Source organism: Halyomorpha halys, unplaced genomic scaffold (genome assembly GCF_000696795.3).
Source record: "Halyomorpha halys isolate HHAL.00 unplaced genomic scaffold, Hhal_1.1 Scaffold456.1, whole genome shotgun sequence".
Classification (NCBI taxonomy): Eukaryota; Metazoa; Arthropoda; class Insecta; order Hemiptera; family Pentatomidae; genus Halyomorpha; species Halyomorpha halys.
This window is the reverse complement of record NW_027106823.1, coordinates 1216288-1236407: the sequence shown is the minus strand read 5'-3', so window position 1 is coordinate 1236407 and position 20120 is coordinate 1216288. Positions and strand designations below refer to the sequence as shown.

The 20120-nt window shown below is 28.9% G+C and overlaps 1 protein-coding gene across 7 annotated transcripts in view; it reads left to right on the top strand.

Moving 5' to 3' along the window:
• The window catches only part of sws (patatin like phospholipase domain containing sws), a 46565-nt gene that overhangs the window by 519 nt on the left and 25926 nt on the right, over positions 1 to 20120 (top strand). For 2 of the 7 annotated variants that reach the window (XM_014424186.3, XM_024359929.2), the window contains exons 1-16: positions 157 to 318; positions 393 to 536; positions 2862 to 2943; positions 4445 to 4545; positions 7295 to 7408; positions 8629 to 8720; positions 10447 to 10541; positions 10900 to 11045; positions 12300 to 12509; positions 12616 to 12718; positions 12798 to 12997; positions 16662 to 16856; positions 16962 to 17167; positions 17248 to 17379; positions 18735 to 18858; positions 19108 to 19264. In XM_014424186.3, coding sequence (XP_014279672.1) covers positions 435 to 536; positions 2862 to 2943; positions 4445 to 4545; positions 7295 to 7408; positions 8629 to 8720; positions 10447 to 10541; positions 10900 to 11045; positions 12300 to 12509; positions 12616 to 12718; positions 12798 to 12997; positions 16662 to 16856; positions 16962 to 17167; positions 17248 to 17379; positions 18735 to 18858; positions 19108 to 19264 — 2059 coding nt within the window. In that variant the 5' untranslated portion in view covers positions 157 to 318; positions 393 to 434. Of the gene's footprint in view, positions 1 to 155; positions 319 to 392; positions 537 to 2861; positions 2944 to 4444; positions 4546 to 7294; positions 7409 to 8628; positions 8721 to 10446; positions 10542 to 10899; positions 11046 to 12299; positions 12510 to 12615; positions 12719 to 12797; positions 12998 to 16661; positions 16857 to 16961; positions 17168 to 17247; positions 17380 to 18734; positions 18859 to 19107; positions 19265 to 20120 lie in introns of those variants that run through there. The other 5 variants (XM_024359934.2, XM_024359932.2, XM_014424185.3 and 2 more) reach the window with 5 other exon arrangements.

The window sequence follows — 20120 nt, the reverse complement described above, 5'->3', positions numbered from 1 at the left end:
ACCTATAAATTAGATAATTAGTCTCCTAATCAAAGACAAATATATATATTTGTATAATATTTTAAACACAATAATGTTTAAAATGGTTAATATATTTATTTCCTTATCAAATCATTTCTTTAAGGCTTCAGATCATTAGGATTCTTCTTATCATTACGTAATGGTTACATCTTTAGCAGGTTCAGTGATAATATATTGATATGTGGGGTATATCATAACATTGTAACTTAACTATTATATATCCCCCATAATTTTGAGTTTACATTGTCTAAATCTTTTATTTTTATATCACTATGTGGGATATGTTTAATTCAGAGGGTAAATTTGATTGAACTATTATTTTACAATTGTAAATTATATTTTATTAATCCATGAATGTATTTTTGTTACAGTCTGATGGATGTTGACTATCTTATTTACACATCATATGCGTTATGGATATTGCAAACCAGTTCTCTTGGTTCAATGGCTATATAAAAGACAAAATTATTGAGTGGTCCACAGTGACAGGGTGGGATTTCAAAGACAATTGGCAGGTGAGATAATTGCTGTTTCCCAACTGTTTTTATGATCCTATTTTAGAATATTTCTTTTATTTGGTTGGGAACAAAGTCTGTTTCCAATTTTAAAAAATAAGTTTTTGGGTATGTAGTGCTTTGTATTGCGCCTATTGATAATATTTAAATAATAGGGATAAATGAGTTGTGCTTATACATCTAAAGTAACTGCTAAACTTGGTAAATCAACAATTGAGAATGAACAGGATAAAATATGAAATAAATTAACTTGAACATTTGCTTTAAGCAGCTTTGATAATGCTGGTTTAACCAGCTGCTATTTTAAATATTTAATCATAGCAGACCTGGGCAGTAATTTAAATCAAGTTCTTGACTAATAGAAAAAACACCGTGACCGTGCCATGCTTAAAATGTCCACTGCTGAGAAAGAGATATGGAAGCTTGGAATCATCACCGAGAAATATGGGAGATCCCTCTACAATTTTCAGCTAGATGATGGATGTGTGTTAAAATGTCATATTGGCCAGTTGTGTCACAGAGAAGTTTCTTGGCACGTTTCCTTTGGAGCGAGCTCTTTCAACCGGCAAAGGAGTGAAAAGCCTGCAGGAAACACTTCCCTTCTCAGAGCACAACAGCAACTGTCACCTTTAGGAAGAGTCATACAGGCCATCCCTATTGTTCAGCATCTTCCTCCAAACAATGAACCAGCCTGGCAAGAGAATCCACTAATTGAGGTGGTAGTCCAACTACTATGAGCACAACCAGGACCTGTCCAAGGAGGACCAGTCCAATCAAGGCCAGAGTGGATATAGGGATAGCCAACTTAACTTGGCTACCCTTACTAACGTATGGGAGACTGTGTTCAGTTGATGAATAATATTACTTAGTATTGTATCCTATTATTCTTTTTTTTTTTTGGATTCACAGATGAACTCTTAGGCTTATGCTACTTACTATTATATCATTGTGTTATATTATATATTGTATAATATTATTATTACTATATAAAATTAATATTGTATTAGGTCTTTTAATTAATGTGGGAGACTGTACTGCTTTGTATTACGACTATCGATAGTATTTAGGAAGAACAGTCGAAAAGGTTTTATGAATGGTTATCTAGTTAGTGTTCATACTGTCTTGGTTAATATTAATGTTCTGTTATAAGTTGGTTATAAAGAGTTGATATTTATGTCTATAACAATAAACATTAAAATGTTCTTAAGTACAGTGTTTGATATCTATTTCCACATATAAGTTGGTATAAATATAATTTTTAGGCATTCGTTATGATATCAGTTAAATAAAAGACCCAATTTATTTTATTTATTTGTTTGCTCATCTTGTGGTTCATATTTATAAAAAAATATTTACTTTTCATTTTTTAGCTGTGAAATTTTTTGGAGGAAGCTAAAGTAAACCATAAAATGTATCTAATATTTGAGAATGCCTCCTGTCCTGTGACTAAATTAATTGAATTATTGATAATTAATAAATCAATATCTGGTTGTATTTTGATATTATTGTGTTGTATCCTGTCTTATGTTTAAATTTAAAGGCAATCAACCGTAAATTCGCTCTCCAACTTATATGAGGTCCTTGTAATATTATGATTTCTTTATTAGTTATGTTTTCTGTTTATATATAAAAATAAATTTAGATTTATCTGAACTTATCTGAAGGAAATCGGGTGCTTTCGTTAAGCCTTGAAGGAGAATATCTAGTAGAGCTTGATGCCCATGTTCTATATATTGATATTACAAAATGCAAAAAATGTTTTTTGGGACTATTATGGTTTTACATTTTTTTTTTTAAGAGCGCTGAGTACCATCATCATAATCATCAATTTTCATCCCCATGTTCACTCATCCCAAATATCCCTAATAGTGATTTTATCAATGGAGGTTGTACAGACAATATTTTACTTTTATATTTAGATATCCTTAGGTAGCTTCCATTTTTTGTCAACTGTTTTTTTATTTATTAAGTGATGGTTGTAATTTAAATGAGAGATTTATTTCAACTCTGTTCTCCTAATTATAATAAACAAAATTATTTCTGGGAAATAAACAAATGTAATCACTAAAAAGTCATTGGCAGGCTTGTCCTTGCAATACATTAAAATATCTCTTGGATATCAAAATGTCCTGATATCTGTTATTAAGTTTTATTTTTAGGGCGTTAAGGATCAGAATTAGGTTTTTGGAATTATTATCCACATTTCTTTAGTATTTCCTAGCTTGTTGCGGTATTAGTTACTTTGGTCAGTCATTATACTTAAATTTTAATGTTATAAAATTAATCTGAAATGATGTTTTTATTTAGAAAAATTATTTTTTTCAGAATATATCTTTGGCCTTGCTGTTTTCATCATCTCTAGTTGGGATCATCTTTATTTTTTTAATTAAGAAATGGAAAACCAAGGGTGAGTAATAGAATTAAAAATATGTGGTTAAACATATTATTATTGAATAATGATATATTTATTAAGATTTTGACGATAAGATTCAAATTATTTTGTTATTTTTATTGATGCTTTTGACTTTAAAAGTTAAATTTCTTTTTCTATAGTTTGTAAGTTTTATTTAAACTGTTATGCATTATTTTAAGAACTCTACCCATGTCATATTTGCTTTGGTCTATCATCTAATAATTAAAATCAAATAGTATCACCACTTTGATAAATAATAGATGAAGACCAGCCAAAGTATCCTGAAGTGCGTGCTTTGTTTTGACAATAATTACTAAAAGTAGGGGTCATACTTATCCTATCATATATGACATCGAAAAATGTGTTCCAAACCTGACCATTACTTGTCAATGGAAAAGAAGAAAATTTGGTATGAGCTAACACTTATAACTGTAAAACTCAAAAAATTAAGACAACTCGAGACAGTTTTGATTTCATTATTTAGGTACTATTTTAACAAATTGTGGAATAGAGAAGAAAATTATTTCTTTTTTCTTGTCTGGAACCTTCATCCCTTAAAATAATAAGTGAAAATATGAATAGGATCTTCAGTTTTTCACTTATTATTCTTATTCATATATTATCGGACAGTTTCAGATAGATCATTAAAATTTTTAAAAATACAGATCATTTTTTAAGTATTACATAAGTTGTAAATTTTGTCAACTTGGATATATTGTTATGAAGTAAAAGAGATTAATTAATTGAAGAGAGGATAAATGAGAAAGTAAATGGGTTTTTGAGGTAGCAAGGCAGGAGGCGGAAGGTATTTCCAAAGTAAACATTCTTTGAAAAAAATTTGCCTACTAGAGCTGTTTTATAAGCAGTTGATTTGTCAATAATAATGAAAATAAAATGTCTGTTAAGTACATGGATCAGAAAAGCCTCTTCTACTATTTGTATCTTTTTTTTTTTTAATCCCCTGATTTTCTTTTCTAAAAATTTCTTTTTCAGCTAAGAAAGTCTTGGAATGTTTGGAAACTATCCTTTTTCTGTACATTTCTATTCTTATCAGATACCCTGTCAAAGGATAAAATTAGGGTTCTATTTCACAATATTATTTTATAAATTTATCTACTATATTGCTATATGTATTTGTGAATTATTCCTGTGAGATTAATTAATATAAATACAATTAAAATGAGAGTACAAGTGACCAAGATTACAACTAGTATTGACTAGTGTTTGCTGAAGTTTTAGGTCACTGAACTCTCTTACTTAATAAAACAATTTTATTAGTGTATATATCAACCCTGTTCAGTCAAAACTCAGTAACTATGTATGGACTCTGAGGTTTGTCTGTACTGGAATGATATAATAATTAAAATAAAATTATTAGTTGCTGATAATGATTTAATTGACCCAATTATAAAGATGCAGTAATGTTAAAATTTACCATTTTTATTTTATTTTTATTTTTTTTGTTGAATGGACATCAACATTTTTTTTTTTTCAGTTTTACCAGAAGTAAAAAAATTGGTTGGAGTCGGACAGTCTCGTCCAAGATTCAGAAAAAGGGACAAGGTGCTATTTTATGGTCGAAAAATGCTAAGAAAGGTAATTGTTTATTAACTTATTAATTGGATATTATTGAAATACAATTGTATATAGGTATATTACTTTTTTTTTTTTTTTTTTTTTTTTTTTTAATATTTCATCTAAATTCACCCCTGTTATACAATAATTAATTTATGTTATATTGTTGTGTTATTTTTCTTATTCTGGTTTAGAGTCACCATTTTGTTATGTTATACCATATATCTTTTGACAAATACATTCCCATTCATATATATATATATATATAACCCGTCTATTACCCTATCATATATATCCTTGAGACAACTGGCCTCCTGAATATTTATATTCCCTCAGGAGGAAGGGTGGCTATACCTTCCAGCACTAGGTGCCTGTTGGTCCACAGGTCTTTATTCAGTGTATTCAGACCACCCCTTCTAAGAGGGATCTCCCATCTGCCACCCGGGGGACATGCTCCCTAATGGATAGGTTCCACTGAGAAGACCTTTAACATGAAGACCAAAATGCATGTATATAAGTCTGTTTACCTACCTACACTCACCTAAGACGTAAAAAAAACTGGACAACGCTGGAAAGGCACTCTAGTCGTATAATGGCAGCGGAAATGAGGTTCCTTCTCAGATCTGTTGGGAGAACTAGAAGGGATCGGATTAGAAAAGAAAGCATTATAGAGCAACTTGAAGTTACAGATCTTAAAACCACTCTAGAAAGATGGTAACTCCAGTGGTTTGGACATGTTTGCCGCATGAACGAGGACATGAATCCTATAAAGGTATTAGAGGCTCGACCCACAGGAAGGAGACCATGTGGATGCCCCAGAGTTACATACCCAGAGTATATCCAAAGAATTGGAAGTAAAAGTGGTAAATCCCTCTATGAGATAAAGCGGCTAAGCAGGGACCGGGAAGAGTGGTTACGCTGGATTGAGGTTCCTCGGTGCTAGCTAATGGCATAAGAGGAAGATAAAGAAGAAGACAAATACATTCATTCTATATATCCTACTAAAGGTCATCATTCTGTTAAGATATTTTACTATTCTGGCTTTAGACTATATCAGTTGATATTGAATCAACTTACTTGAATTGATAGGAATTAGTATTCTTAAATAGATATGAATAAATTTAATTCGGCTGATATGAATCAATTAAGTTAAATCAAATCAACTTGATTCATTCATTACACAAAACTTTTCATAAATGCCACATTTGGCATTACTAATAATTTACAAATAAAATTTTTAATTAAATTAAAATTACATCTGTTAGTAGTTTCTATTTTTGAAAAATAATCTTACAAATAAATTGATTATATAAAACATTTCACATCATAATATTTATTAAATTAATTTCAAATAAAAATAATATATTTTATTTTGCTATTTCTTATATTCCAGGAGCAATTTTTAGTAATCAAGAATATATTATTTTTTAATATCAATTGTTAAAATCAGATATTAGGAAACATAATTTTAGATCTTAATATCACAAAATATTTGAGTTTTGTTGAAATGAATAGATAAATTTTATTTACTTGCATTCAGATGCAAATAAATTCTTATATTAATTCAAATTTATAAGGAAATCATCTATAAATTGTTTATGATTATTAACTTAAAATTACACTATAAGTCTTAATTCTTTTAATTCTTATTCCTAAAAATATATTTATGATTCAATACAATAATTACACTATTCTTTTCCTAGAATATCACACATCTAATCTGATCAAACAATTCAATTTTATATAATAAGTTTTTTCTTTTTTTTCTTTCATGTTTTACTAATATCTTTGCTCTGTTCATGGCAACAGTTAATATTTATTTAATTCTTATAATTTCTCAAACTTGCTTCTATTACTAATGTAAGTTTTTGCTATTTTGAAGTTATTTTCATGATAATTATTTACTAAAAATTGTTGCTTTTTGTTATTTTCATATATTTTCAACAATCTATGAATTCCTTATCATTTTAATTTATAACATTTTTAAACCAAGAATACAAAACTGTTTCATGGTGAAGAATATGAAATTGTTGATTGCAAAGTTGGCAAAAAACTTAATTTTTATGCTAAAAGAAATTTGTTATAATTTTAAAAAAATCTTCCAAATAATAGTTGGTGCCAAATTTTAATTTTTAACTTGGTGAGAACTCTTCTCACTCGGTTTCTTTTTGATACATTTGTGCAGTTTTTTTTTGTATCTTATTTGTAAGAAGTGGAATAAACATTTCTTGTGTTTTTGTGTACTAATAAGTTTCCTGACTGTATGTCAAGTATAGATTTCAATTCTTGAACTAACTTTTGCAATATATTACCTTTAATTAACTGTCATCATTATGTAAATACTCAACAATTGCTGTTTATGTTATAACAGTTAATCATGCTTTTTGATCATAATTTTTTATATCTGTCTTAAAAAGATATATCTAGTTTTATACTTGTTGTATATTCATCACAAAACCCATATAAAATATGATTTGTACCATTTTGCATCTAAGTTTTATTGTTCTAATTGTTCATATTTAGTTACAATGATACAATTTTTGAAAGTTTTTAAATATTGAAACCTAAATAACCTATTTTAAATATGAAATTTGTTCCTTCATTATAATATCCTACTCACTCGGATAATAAGGAAGATCAGTAACTCAATAAAATTGTGCAGCCACTCTTCATTTTTAATTCAAAATTTTATCTTGAAAAAAATTATTGTTCTTTTTTTTAAAAAACATTATTATTTTTTCTCAGATTATATTTTTGTTTCATATTGTAGATGAGATCAATATCTGGCCAAGTAAAACAAGGGAAAAAAAGAAAACTAGTTTTAAAATTTGCGAACCGGATTTTACGTCTGAAAAAGGATTCAGAAAGGCCTCTCACCATAAATGTAAGGTTTTTTAAATTATAGATTTAATTTTTTTTTTTATTTAGTGAGTAAATTAACAATTAATTTAGTGAGTTAATGAATGACAAATCTCATCTCATTCTCTATTTCAACGGACTATTTCTTTACAAACAAACAATTTGAAGACTCGGTACATTCTAAATAGATTAATTAAAAACTATCTTTGAACATCATGACTGTTTTGATACTGGCATATGAATGACAAAAAAAAATATCATTCGATTCCCAGATGTCTTTGCATATTGAAAAGTAATACGTTACAGAATAGTTATGGCAGGTTTTATAAATTATAGCCTATTAGTTTAGCCTGCAACTGGTGTAAATAATATTTGAGTGAGAAAAAGCTGAATCCGAAAATTAGAGAAATGAATTGAGGTGAATGAATAAGATTAAACTCCGGAGATTGGTTTCTTCAGCTCTTAGTTTTACTCAACTTGTTATGACACTATAGTGTTTTGTTTTTTTCTTCTTGGACAGTAATTAAATAGTTCTGTAAGTCTCAAATTTATTATTTACTTTTAAGATCTTATTGTGTTCTACAAAGTCAGAAAGGTTGAATTTGGACAAGGTGAGGGACTCTCCATTTCAGTAACAACTTTTCTAAAGTTAAAGTTATTTAATCAAATATTAAGTGATGTCAAATGTAGACAGGGTTTGATGGTATATTGGGAAATTCATTTTGATTATGATGTTATTTATGGAAAGTGGCTATATCCTTTGGATAGTGTTTGACACTTTCTGGTTGAATGGTCCATATATTTTTCTTATCTTAAGGAACTCTTGAAAAAATAGGCATAAACTTTATTTATTTTATTTATTGAATTAAGAGTTGCAATTCATACCAATAAATAAATTAAAAAATTAAAACACAATTTCTAAAAACGTCATTAAATGAATCTAATGTACATTTATAAAAGTCATTAATGTCTTTATTAGAATATTTTTGTACAGTAAACATAATATAGTTAATTATGGGAATAATAGAGTAATATTTTCAACTAATAATTAAGAAATGTACAAATTTTATGCTATTGTGGAAAGAAACAATTTCACAAACTTCATCTGGTTTTGGAGAATGAATTCGTTTGATTGTAGCTGTCCATTGAATTTAGTCATTTTCTCTTCTATATATTTTTTATTGTATAAGATACAATAAGATTTTTCATTGAATTTTAATGTTATATTTGTTAATTGTTTTGAAGACTTTGGAACCCCCTGCTGAATACCTTCAGGAAGAGCAGAAGGAAGACCAGAGGGTACCGCCTGATGCCTTCTATATGTTACAAAGCATCAGGTAAAGTAATTATGTTGCAATCAATTTAGTATCTTAACTAGTTGAAAACTTATACATTGTTAAATATGACAAAGTTTTGGGACACTTATTCCCATTTTCAGATCTAAAATTTCACAAATTATATAATCCATCAATAACTTATATAATTTAATTTTAAAAATTCATCAAAAACATTTTATTTTAAATACTCTAATACTACATGCAAACAAATACCATATCATTAAAAAAATTTAAATGGTTTAAATAACCATAAAAAATATTATGTTAACATAATTTAATAAATATTCGGACTGAAAAAGAATGAGTTAACCAGGGAATTTAGAAGACTAACCAATGTCAAACTGTGCCAACTTCAGTAATGTGATCCAGGTTATAGATTTGCAGCAAATAAGGTAGGTGTGTAGGGCTGTAGGGTTTAGTAATGAACTGTTCCCTATCATGTTGATAAACACTGATGCGACGGGTAAACATATGAAGGAGTAGAACAAAGGTGGGAAGATCGTGTGGATTTGGGTTTGGACAGACATCGTTGGATAGAAGTATGTTACATTAAATAGTTCTGTAAGTCTCAAATTTATTAAGTAACTATTGGTAGTATAGTATTTAATTTGACTTGAAGAAAGATGTATTTGTCTTTAAAAAATTGAGTTTGACTTTAAAAAAGTTGAATATGACTTGTAAATTATACAGTATATACAAGGGTGATTTATAATTTAGTGAAAATTTATTCATCAGAGCCATAACAGTATCATGGATTTTCTATTAAGACAAAAATGAAGTATATGATATTCTAGATTAAAATTTCTATTCCAAAAAGGAATCAATAAATATTAAAATTAATAAGAGATCATATACAATCAATAATAAAGAGAGCAATCATTTAAGGATAAAATAAAATAAAAGTTAATTGAAGTTACACAACAATTTATCATAGAATTTTCTAAGAATAAGGGCTCATATGTTAATAAAAATAATGATAATAGTAAAAATAAAATAAAAATATTAAACAAAAACTATTCTTCAAACTGAGCTATGTTTCTAAACTAACTAAAAACTTTTTTAAAAAAGTAATTTTATGTATAAAATGTATTATGTATGTGAAAACAATCTTTCTAACCCTTTCCATGGTACCTATTGAAGCAAGGATGTAGCATTACTAGTCTCTTCAAGAAACCTGCATGAATTAGTGAGGCCATGGTACGAGCAATGTGGGGATGTTTGGCTGTTTTGTAATGATGAACAGTTGCTGTCCTTGGTGATACTGATACTGGTGGACAGGATGACCCTTAGAGGGAAGGTGGAGGATTTCCCAGGCTCCACCGATAACACGTGCTGAATCTTCATAGCCATAGTGGAGTCTAACCTGATTTACATTTCAGAAATGTGGATAATAAACTCCCATTTGTATTCAGAGGTGCAGGGGGTTGGTATGGATTTCTAGAGGTGTCTCCATGTCACCAGGCTGGCTAGAATTATGAATGAAGAATTTGCCAGAGGATGGATGTGGGTGTATCAGTAAATGAAAGGATAGAGGTCACTGCTGAAGATGTTACTGGCATGTGCATTGGTATTAAACTTGTAAAAATAATTATAATAAGATAGTAAGTTTCTTAGCCATATTCTATATTTATATTTTGTACTTCCTACAATTTTGAACAAGAATAAAAATGTTGTGCTTTATTTCTTCTTGGAATTACTAAGTATGATTATTTTTGTTTATTTTCAGGGTGTTTGGTCATTTTGAAAAACCGATATTTTTAAAACTCTGTAAGCATACTGATATTCTTAATTTACCAGCTGGTGCATATTTATTTAAAGTTGGTAAGTACAAACTTATTGCTTAAATAGCATTTATTGTTGCCTTTATTTGACAAGGTTCTAATTGACAAAATTATGTTTTCTCTTGGAAACTACTCACAACTAATTTGTTTATTACACAACTAAGTATTCATTGTGACAGTTTAATGTTAACCTTAGACACAACTTTTGGTAGAAAATTGTAACTTTAAAGCTCTATATTTCAAAAATATTTTTACAGCAGTTTACTACCTTGTCAAACCAAGGTGACAAGTTATATTTCTGTTTATCAGTATTTTTAGCCAGGTGAAAAGTTAAAATTAAATTAAGTTAAAGTTAAAATAAGTTAAATTAAATAAAAAAAAAAAATATTTTTTTTTAGGTGATCCTGATGAAAATGTTTATGTTGTACAAAATGGTAAAGTGAGTGTATTTGTTACAAGTGCTGATGGTTCTACAATATCGTTAAAGGTTGTCAAAACTGGAGATTCGGTCACATCGCTTCTTAGCTTCACTGATGTTTTAACAGTTAGTACATAAGTATGTTTTATAAGTAGAAATGAATTTCATTTTTTTTAGGAAAAAACAGCAATATTCAGTTTGTTTTATTGAGTTACTCATCATATCCCTTATAACAAAATCTTCTAGCTACGTTTTTCAATAGTAAAATTTTGAGCGAATCTTGAAGTTGGTGCTTTTATCTGTTGGTAGTTTTCAAAATCAAATGAACGCTTTGAAAACTCACTAGTCAAAAATGTTTTTGGTTCTTAAAACCTAACAACAGATAATAAACACATTGTTACCTAAACTGAGAGCCTCAGTGAAAGACTTTCCTCCTGCCAGGTAGAATATGCACTGGGAAAATTATTTTTGGGTCGGAAAGGTTAGGTACAGAAATATGTTTGAAGAAACAGAAGTAGACAAACTTAATTAAAGAAAGGAAAATAACCATAAATAATTAAAATATTTTAAAGCTATATTTAACAAAGAAATTAATATATATTATAAAGGAAGAAAATATAAGGAATATATATGAACAGAACGAAAAAAAAAATTTAAAACAAATTAATTTTATTCATTCATAAAAAAATGAAAACAACTTATTACTTTACAAGTACTTAAACTAATCTTATAATAAAGAACAAAAGAAAACTGTTGAGGAATGTGCTTTGAGCAATGGGAGTAAATGTTTATATCTTATCTCACCAGATGATAACTCAGATATTCTGGGAGCACGCAGAATAGGGGCCCCTGTGTAATTAAAGTGGCTTGGCTAGAAGTCTACGATGTTCTGACAATAGAGCCGGTGCAAGGAAAAAATGAACTACAAACAATTCTGTCATTGTTTACAATCAGGAACTGCCTCTCCTTTTCCGCCAAATAGGTCGCACCACTTTTATTTACAATCATATGTTTTCTTTGAGTAAATAAATGTCTTATAGTTAAAATAAATTGATTTCACAAATTGACTAAGCTAATAAAATTATAACATTTTTTATTTAATATTGCTTCAACGTGCATCAAACTTTTAAGGTTTTTCAAAAACTTCAGGTTAGTATTGAAAATAATCAATTCTTTTCCTGCTATATGGATTTGTTGGATCATTTATGAAATATTTATACAAATTTATTTGCTTCCTAAATTTATTTACAATTTTCTGAATTTGTTCTTAGAAGAAATTCTATAACTTGGAGATTTTCTTTCTCAAAAATAGATAATTCAAGCTAAATTGATTTTCTAATGACTTGTTGAAAGTTTAATATTTGTAATAATACGTTTCAGGGTCATCCTCATCCATACAAAACTGTTTCTGCTAAAGCTGTCGAAGATTCAACAGTTGTCAGACTTCCGATGGCTGCATTTCAAGAGGTTTTTACTGAATACCCAGATTCATTTATCAGGATAATGCAAGTTATCATGGTTCGACTGCAACGGGTTACGTTCACAGCCCTACATCAATATCTTGGTTTGACATCTGAGCTGATTAAACCGGTATAAATTTATTCAAATTTCTTATACTACTCAATTTCATAATTATGACTAACCACCAGCTCTAAAGTAAATATTGCTTTTACTTACATTCTATACACTGTTATAGCAGTCTAAAGAGAAAAAGAAAACTGGTTCACCTGTGAAAGGTGGGGCTCGATGGGAGGCCATGCTGCCCTCTAACATTGAATCATTTCTTGTCCAGAGCCAAGGTGAAATTTATTTTTAAGGATTCATTTCCTGAACTTAGACGAAACTGAATTCTGTATATACCAACATTTTTCCTTGTAGTAGAGGATGATTGTGATCTACCTTTACCAAAAACAAAGAAATCTCAATCTGCTTTTGATCTCAAAGTTAGCCATGAGCTTAAATTACATCTGCTTCAGCAATACGAGCAGAGGATATTGGAGGATCACCAGTATCTACATCAAGATTCAAATGCTCAGAAGCTGTTGCATGACCACTTGCAACAGCAAGATCTGCAGCAGGTACTTGGTTTATGGAGAGTATGCTGCACTCCTTTTTAAAGCACTGCAACTGACTTGTAGTCCTTTTTTTTTAACATTGCCATCTAACAAACAGAATTGAAGTGGCTAATTGTTATTTTGACTAACAAAATCTTATAAATTTATTGTACTGCATCCAGTTTGATCGTTGAATCATTCCTTAAGTTTTGTTATTTATTTACTTATCTTTCGTCCAATTGAGGCTTTGGGTAAATATTTACTCTGCTAAAAGCTTTAAACAAATTAAAAATAAAAAAAATCTTAGGATACGGAACTTTTCTATATTTATTTAAAAATAAGAATTATGCTTGAACCATTTTCTTTAAGTTTCATGAGAAATTAAATAATTTTTGTTTAATATTTGAACCTAAAATATGTCCTTATTTTTAAATGTGCAAATAAACCAGCAAATCTTTTCTTCGTCTCCTCATATATCATTGAAGTACTTATTGAAAATCTTTTGTCTTTTAATTTTAAAGAACGATGTAACAGGTTACAAATATTCTTTAAGAACATGGAACACTAAGTTGACTGGAGCATCTGACACTTTGTAAAAACTTGAAAAATTGTTAAATTGAATCTTAAAATAGACTAGCAAAACTAAGAATCTGTTCTTCATCAAAAGTCTTAAATTTATTTAAGATGTCTGGATAACTTGTGGATTAGTTACAAAAGATCCACTATGGCAAGGAATCAACTTCCCATATTTAGTATAACAATATTGCATTTACACTTGCAAATCCTGTTATAATAAATGATGTATTGCTCTAATTTATCCTATTCAGAAGAAAGAGTGACAGTTTGATCGAGAAACAGTCCATGAAAGATAATGATTATTGACTTTACCGTGGATTATTAACAGAGCGTAAAAATATAAGAGAATTTGCAGCACATATTTTTAATAGAGTAATAAAAATTTTTTTTAGTCAAATAAAATTTGGGTATGTGTCCATAGAGGAGAATTTTTTTTTAAAAGTGTAAAATTTGTACAATATTTTGTGAGACTCAGTCCTACTAGAGTAGTATTCACTATTGAGAGCTGGCTCAGATATTTCACTGTTCCATTGCTTTCAATTGTTATATATCTACATACATATGGATGAACAATTGATCATTTTTACTTTATACAACTTCCAGTAAATATTAGTTATAGTCTATTTATTTTTTTCATAGCCACTTCAGTTTTCATATGGTGCGGATTCTTTAATTGGTATTGGTTTTTAGGGCTTCATTTGACTAGCTTGGTGATAGATATTTATTTTGATTGGTCAGTCATTATTTTAATCATTCTAAAGGTTTTAATGTAATTGTAAAAGGGACCTTATATTTCCAAATATGTCCATTCCGTATCTCATTGCATGTTAACTCAATTATTAGCTGCTAAATAATAATAAATCCTAACTGCATGGACAGAGCTTACTTTACTAAGACATTCAAGCTGAGATATTTTGCAGTAATCATTTTTATCTTAAAATTATAAAGGGAAAAATCATTTATATAATTTTTTATATTAAATAAGTGTGAAGGATTTACAACTAGGAAAATATAAATTTATTTAATTTTTTGGTGCGTTCATATTGTAAATCCAACATAACAGTGAACATATCTTACATTATAGATGTGATGATATAAACTATTCAGAAATGATCAGGAATATTTTTAGAAAATTCATGTGTAGTAAATTTGAGAATTTAACTCTCATTAACATTCCATTATTTTAGAGACCATTTGTAAGGTGTAGTGGCTAAGATGGCAAGCAGCAATTCCTGAGACCTCTTAAGAGTTTTTCTAAAAGGAATATTATTAAATTTAATGAAGAATTTAAGTGTTGAGAAATTATAGTGGGCTTTTCTCCACCATTTGCCTACTGCCATCATGCCTTTAACCAACCATTAGATCTAATCTCTATTGAAATACGTTAGATTGATGCATTTTAATAGAAAAATATATTTTTATATTTGAAATTTTTATCTAAAAAAATGTTATATGTGAGGAGTCCTCAACTTTTTTTACCTGTGGAAACATTTCTAGGATATCAGTCAGATGGCAGGCAACATGAATTTCTTCATTTTATATTATATTTAATACATAAAAAAAAAAAAAGAATAATTTTAACATACAGAAAATATTGTTTAATTAATTTTATAAAATGAATAAATATTTAATAATGTAAAATGTCTTCATAAGAAATATATATACCGAAGACATTGTGGTCATTGGTACTGAATTTCATTTGCCTTTGCTTCATAATTTGAGTAATGCGATGATAATATTATATTTGATACACACATTTTTAGATTGTGGTAGAAAAAGTAATTTGAAGCAATGAAATAAGTGATTTGACTATGTATGAGATATTGAGATATCGAATACAATATTATCAACATTCTCATTACTAAGAAGAGAAAAAACAAAATATAATGATCAACAAAAAATATTTTTTAAATGCTATATTATCAATAAATTACTATCTACGTTCACACTAATACGCTTACATTTCCAATAGATTATTATGAATTAAAAAAAGAAAGAATTAATTAAAATTTAATTTGAAACCTTATTGAACTGCAGTAGAGCACATAAAACAGTTGTTTATTGCCCTCGTGATCGATGGTACAAACTATGTCAGGCTGACGGAATTCTGCCCAGAAACTATGTGACATGAAATTAGTACTATTTCACCTATGAGTATTGAAGACAGTAGTAGAATATCGAGTATAGTTAACTGATTGGGATGCTGGATTGATAATATGTTTTATATCTTCATTTTATTATGCAGTGCTCCTGTCATCTAGTAATTAATTAGTTTAATGTTGTAATAATATAGTAAGCTTATTGCTGATTCATCCAGTCTGTTGTAAACTTAGGGTTGTTGAAGAATTTAATGTTGTTATAATAAATGCAGTTTTATTTCTTTAAATTTTTTTCCTGAATGGTAAGGTTGGGCCACAATCCAAGTCGTAGTTGGGCTTATTATTTTTCTCAAGCATAAATAGTATTAATTTAAATATGCATGGTTGAAATGACTGGAATCATGATTAGTGCATGATATCTTAGAAATCTGAAATCAAACCTCTAAGCAGTTTTTAAAAATATTTTTTATGAATGCATTTTTGTTATAAAAACTTCTTTACAAAATATTAAGTATAATTAAAAATACACCTATTCTAGGTGATTTCAAAAAATGTCAATTATTACTGGAGTCTATTTTATATACTGTCATTCTATGATTATTGTCATAGATTGAATTGTGGAGACATACAGTTTCTTGGGTTCTAACGAATAACATCTGAAACAAGTCCTTCAATTTCTGAAGATAAATGAGTTGCTAGTTAAATTAAAATGGAACTAAATAGAAAAAGAGCGGCAGAGCTTAGGGAGTAAAGCACTGTCCTTTTATCTTCCAAGCCTGAGTTTGGGACCGGCTGATTGAGCCCGATCATATCACATTGCAAAACTATACTACCAATTACTCGACCCAAAGTTATACTGGTTTAGGTTTATTTTTGTTTTGTTTTTTAGCTATATTAAAAATTTTTTATAAGTCCAGTAATGGACTTACCCTTGAAAAATGGACAGGGTTCTGACTGAGGTTATAAATATATTTAGTTTTATTTAAGCATGTGATTGTAATTAATGTTTTCAGGCTACAGATTCAAATATTAAAGGTGTTTCCATGAAGAAAGGCATTGAAAACTTGGATAGTGAAGTACTTAAGAAGCTCGCTACAGAAGCTTTTGTTCGTGAACTAGGTTTGGAGGACAGTAATATGCTAGAGGGGAATATAGATATCAAGACTGTTCCCCCAAATACACATCTCATGAGGGATGATGCACATAAAGTAAGTTTTTCTTTATTAAACTATTTATTTGTTGTTTCAATACTCAGTTTTATAAATGTTTAATACTCTAATATGAATTTTATATACCACATGTGCTGATTACAGGATGTTGCATTATTATACCTTTTGGGAGGACTGCTTAATGTGTCTCAGAACTCAGCAGAAGAGGAAGATGAAGTGCACATGTTTACAGCACATCCTGGTGAAGTTGTCGGAGGTTTGGCAGTCCTTACCGGGGAGCCTTCTTTTTTCAGCATCAGGACTAAAACTGCAGCTTGTGTTGCCATGATATCAAAAACTACTATTTATAAGTTAGTGAAGCGATACTTTGTTTATTTTAAAATTATTATATCAGTTCATCAGAGGATCTGTTTAATAATGTAATTTTCAGCATTCTAAGGGAAAAACCAGAAGTTGTTCTGCATATAGCTCATACAGTAGTTAGAAGGCTCTCTCCATTTGTAAGACAAGTTGATTTTGCACTGGATTGGGTGTTCCTTGAAAGTGGTCGAGCTGTTTATAGGTAATATATTGAATATTTTTTCTATTTATTTATTTTCCTTATTATTGTTCAAAAAGATTAGTGATTTATGGATCTTAATTGTGTTTATTGACACATTGAGTGGCATAGTACTGTCAGATATAAATTGTAAACTTTTAGAGTATGGCAAAAATATTTTTTGGTTATTTGAATAAAGTAAAGTAAAAAGTATTATATTAAGATCATAGATGCCTAATTTCCAGTTTATATTACTTTGATTGTGTTTTCCTTAGTCATAGTTAAATTAAATTTTTATAGCCTTTATGTTATAGTACCTAGGGTTTTTTGGTGTTCACAAGGTCTGGTTGTTTCGGAATAGGAGGGACATATTGGACAGAGTGCCATAGGACTGATAGATATCAATTTCAAACTGTTGAGTTGTATCTTTTTTTTTTTTTGTATAAATTATGGTAAAAAATATATTAGCATTATAAATTCCTTATTTTTGATTTACGTCACTTGATTGTTGGTGGTCTCAGAACCGTCTTGATCCACATTATTCTTAACCTTGCATTACTGTTTATCAGTTATGTTTGCATCCCATCCTCTTGAATGCAATAGGTTTTGTATTGTTCATGCACTTCAAAGGTCTAATGTGGTCCATTCCATTCTTATTATTATGTATTAATATTAATCTCACAAATTTTTTAATTTTGATTTCAGAAGTATTCATAGATTTTCAGATATTAATATTTTGATACACCATTGATATTTTTGGCACGATTGGTACACTCGATTATTTCAACTTTCTTCTACACATTTATATGATAGGAGAGTCTAGCTCTGTTTTCATGTTATGAAATTATGATGAGACATGAATTTCATGCTTTATCTGCAATCCTCTGCCGATATGACTAATTCCATGGAATTAGACAATCCGTTTCAATTCTGGAAAGGCTTTTCGTGCTATACCATTTTTTCTTTAAACTGCAAATCAAACAATACTTATCACATAGGCCCAAACATTTTTTGTTTTTTTGTTTCCTAGCCAAACATACATCTGACTCATAATATATTTTTCTTAGATGTTCAATTTTTTCTGTCAATCCAATAAAAGGTTTCCCTTTGAGCCAACCTTACACAGCATGCGAACTGTCACAAGTTTGCAATTGTGAATGAGTGGAAATCAATTAAGTTGGGAAAGGGCCTGTCGATTCATCCTTCCTTGTGTATATGTTTTTGAAAATTGATTTCTTTTTTTTTTTGGTTTTCTATTTACATTTTAAATTATGAAGCAATACAATAAATTGATCACATTTTTCACGCTTTATAAAACATGTTTGATAATGATATTGCTAGGGTATTGAAATATTAGCTATTTCTCATTATTTTTACAGACAAGAGGATGAGTCTGATTGTACATACATTGTACTGAGTGGCCGATTGAGATCTGTAATTACACATTCCAATGGAAAGAAAGAACTTGTTGGTGAATATGGTAAAGGAGATCTAGTTGGAATTGTAAGTAACTATCTACTCAGAGATTTTTCATTATTTATTTATGCATTAAATTATGTCTTAAGTTATGGAATTCTGATTTTTTTCTTTTTTTTTTAAGTCTTATTAATTTTATTCAAGTTAAACAGGGCACAATCATATTTTTTTCGGTATCTCATGAAATTTTTGATATGGGTCAAACTGATTTTAAAACTAATCCCCTTATTTATTCAGTTTCTTGAAAGTTTCACCTGTATAATCCTGTTTTTGTAGGTCGAAATGGTGACACAGAGTCCAAGAAGTACGACTGTAATAGCTGTTAGAGATTCTGAACTCGCTAAACTTCCTGAAGGTCTCTTCAATGCTATCAAGTTACGCTTCCCAACAGTTGTGACTAGATTGATCAATCTTCTAGGTCATCGAATTATAGGTAAAAAATAGGTCTATCTTCTTAATAAAGTAAAGTTTTGATTTGAAAATATATATAGTATTATTTCTTGGATAGAACAGATGAAATCAGGTTTTTCTCAATATTGATTTTTAAAAATGGAGTAAACCCCTCACTAATTAAATTTTTTGTCCTATTAATAATGTATATTAAATAAATATATTTTAAATTAAAATTTACACTACAATAATCAGACCAATTTGGACATATGGAATTGAGCTCTGGGGCTCCACCAAACCATCAAATTCTTCCTGCATCCAATCGTTACAATCCAAAATCCTACGTAAAATCCTTGATGCTCCTTATTACGTCACAAATAAACTCATTCATAAAGACCTTAACATCCCATTCGTTGCAGATTTGACCCAAACCAGATATGCGTCTTTTTATTCCAAACTCCTTAACCATCCTAACCCATTAATTCTTAATCTTTCATCCTTAACAATCCCTGATAATCCTCCAAGGCATCTGAAAAGAAGATGGCCACGAGACCTTCTAGTTTAAATTAATGTTTGAAGTACCACCAATGGGTGGTTCCTTCCCAAGATTTTCAAGTGTATATGAAACATACTACATATTTACCTATTGTATTATTTTGTACAGTTGTAAATTACAATAAATAAATAATTAAAAAAAAAAAAATAAAAAATAAAAGTTTGTTTTGTTAACATGAGATAGGTTCTGGTAATTAATAAGTAATTACAAATATTTATTGATATATGCAGAATATATATGAAGTGAATGCCAACCAGGCTGATTTACTTATACCCAAAGTATTGATATAATTTAAACCAACTGAATTCAGAACAAACACTTAATGCTATCTAATTTTAATCTT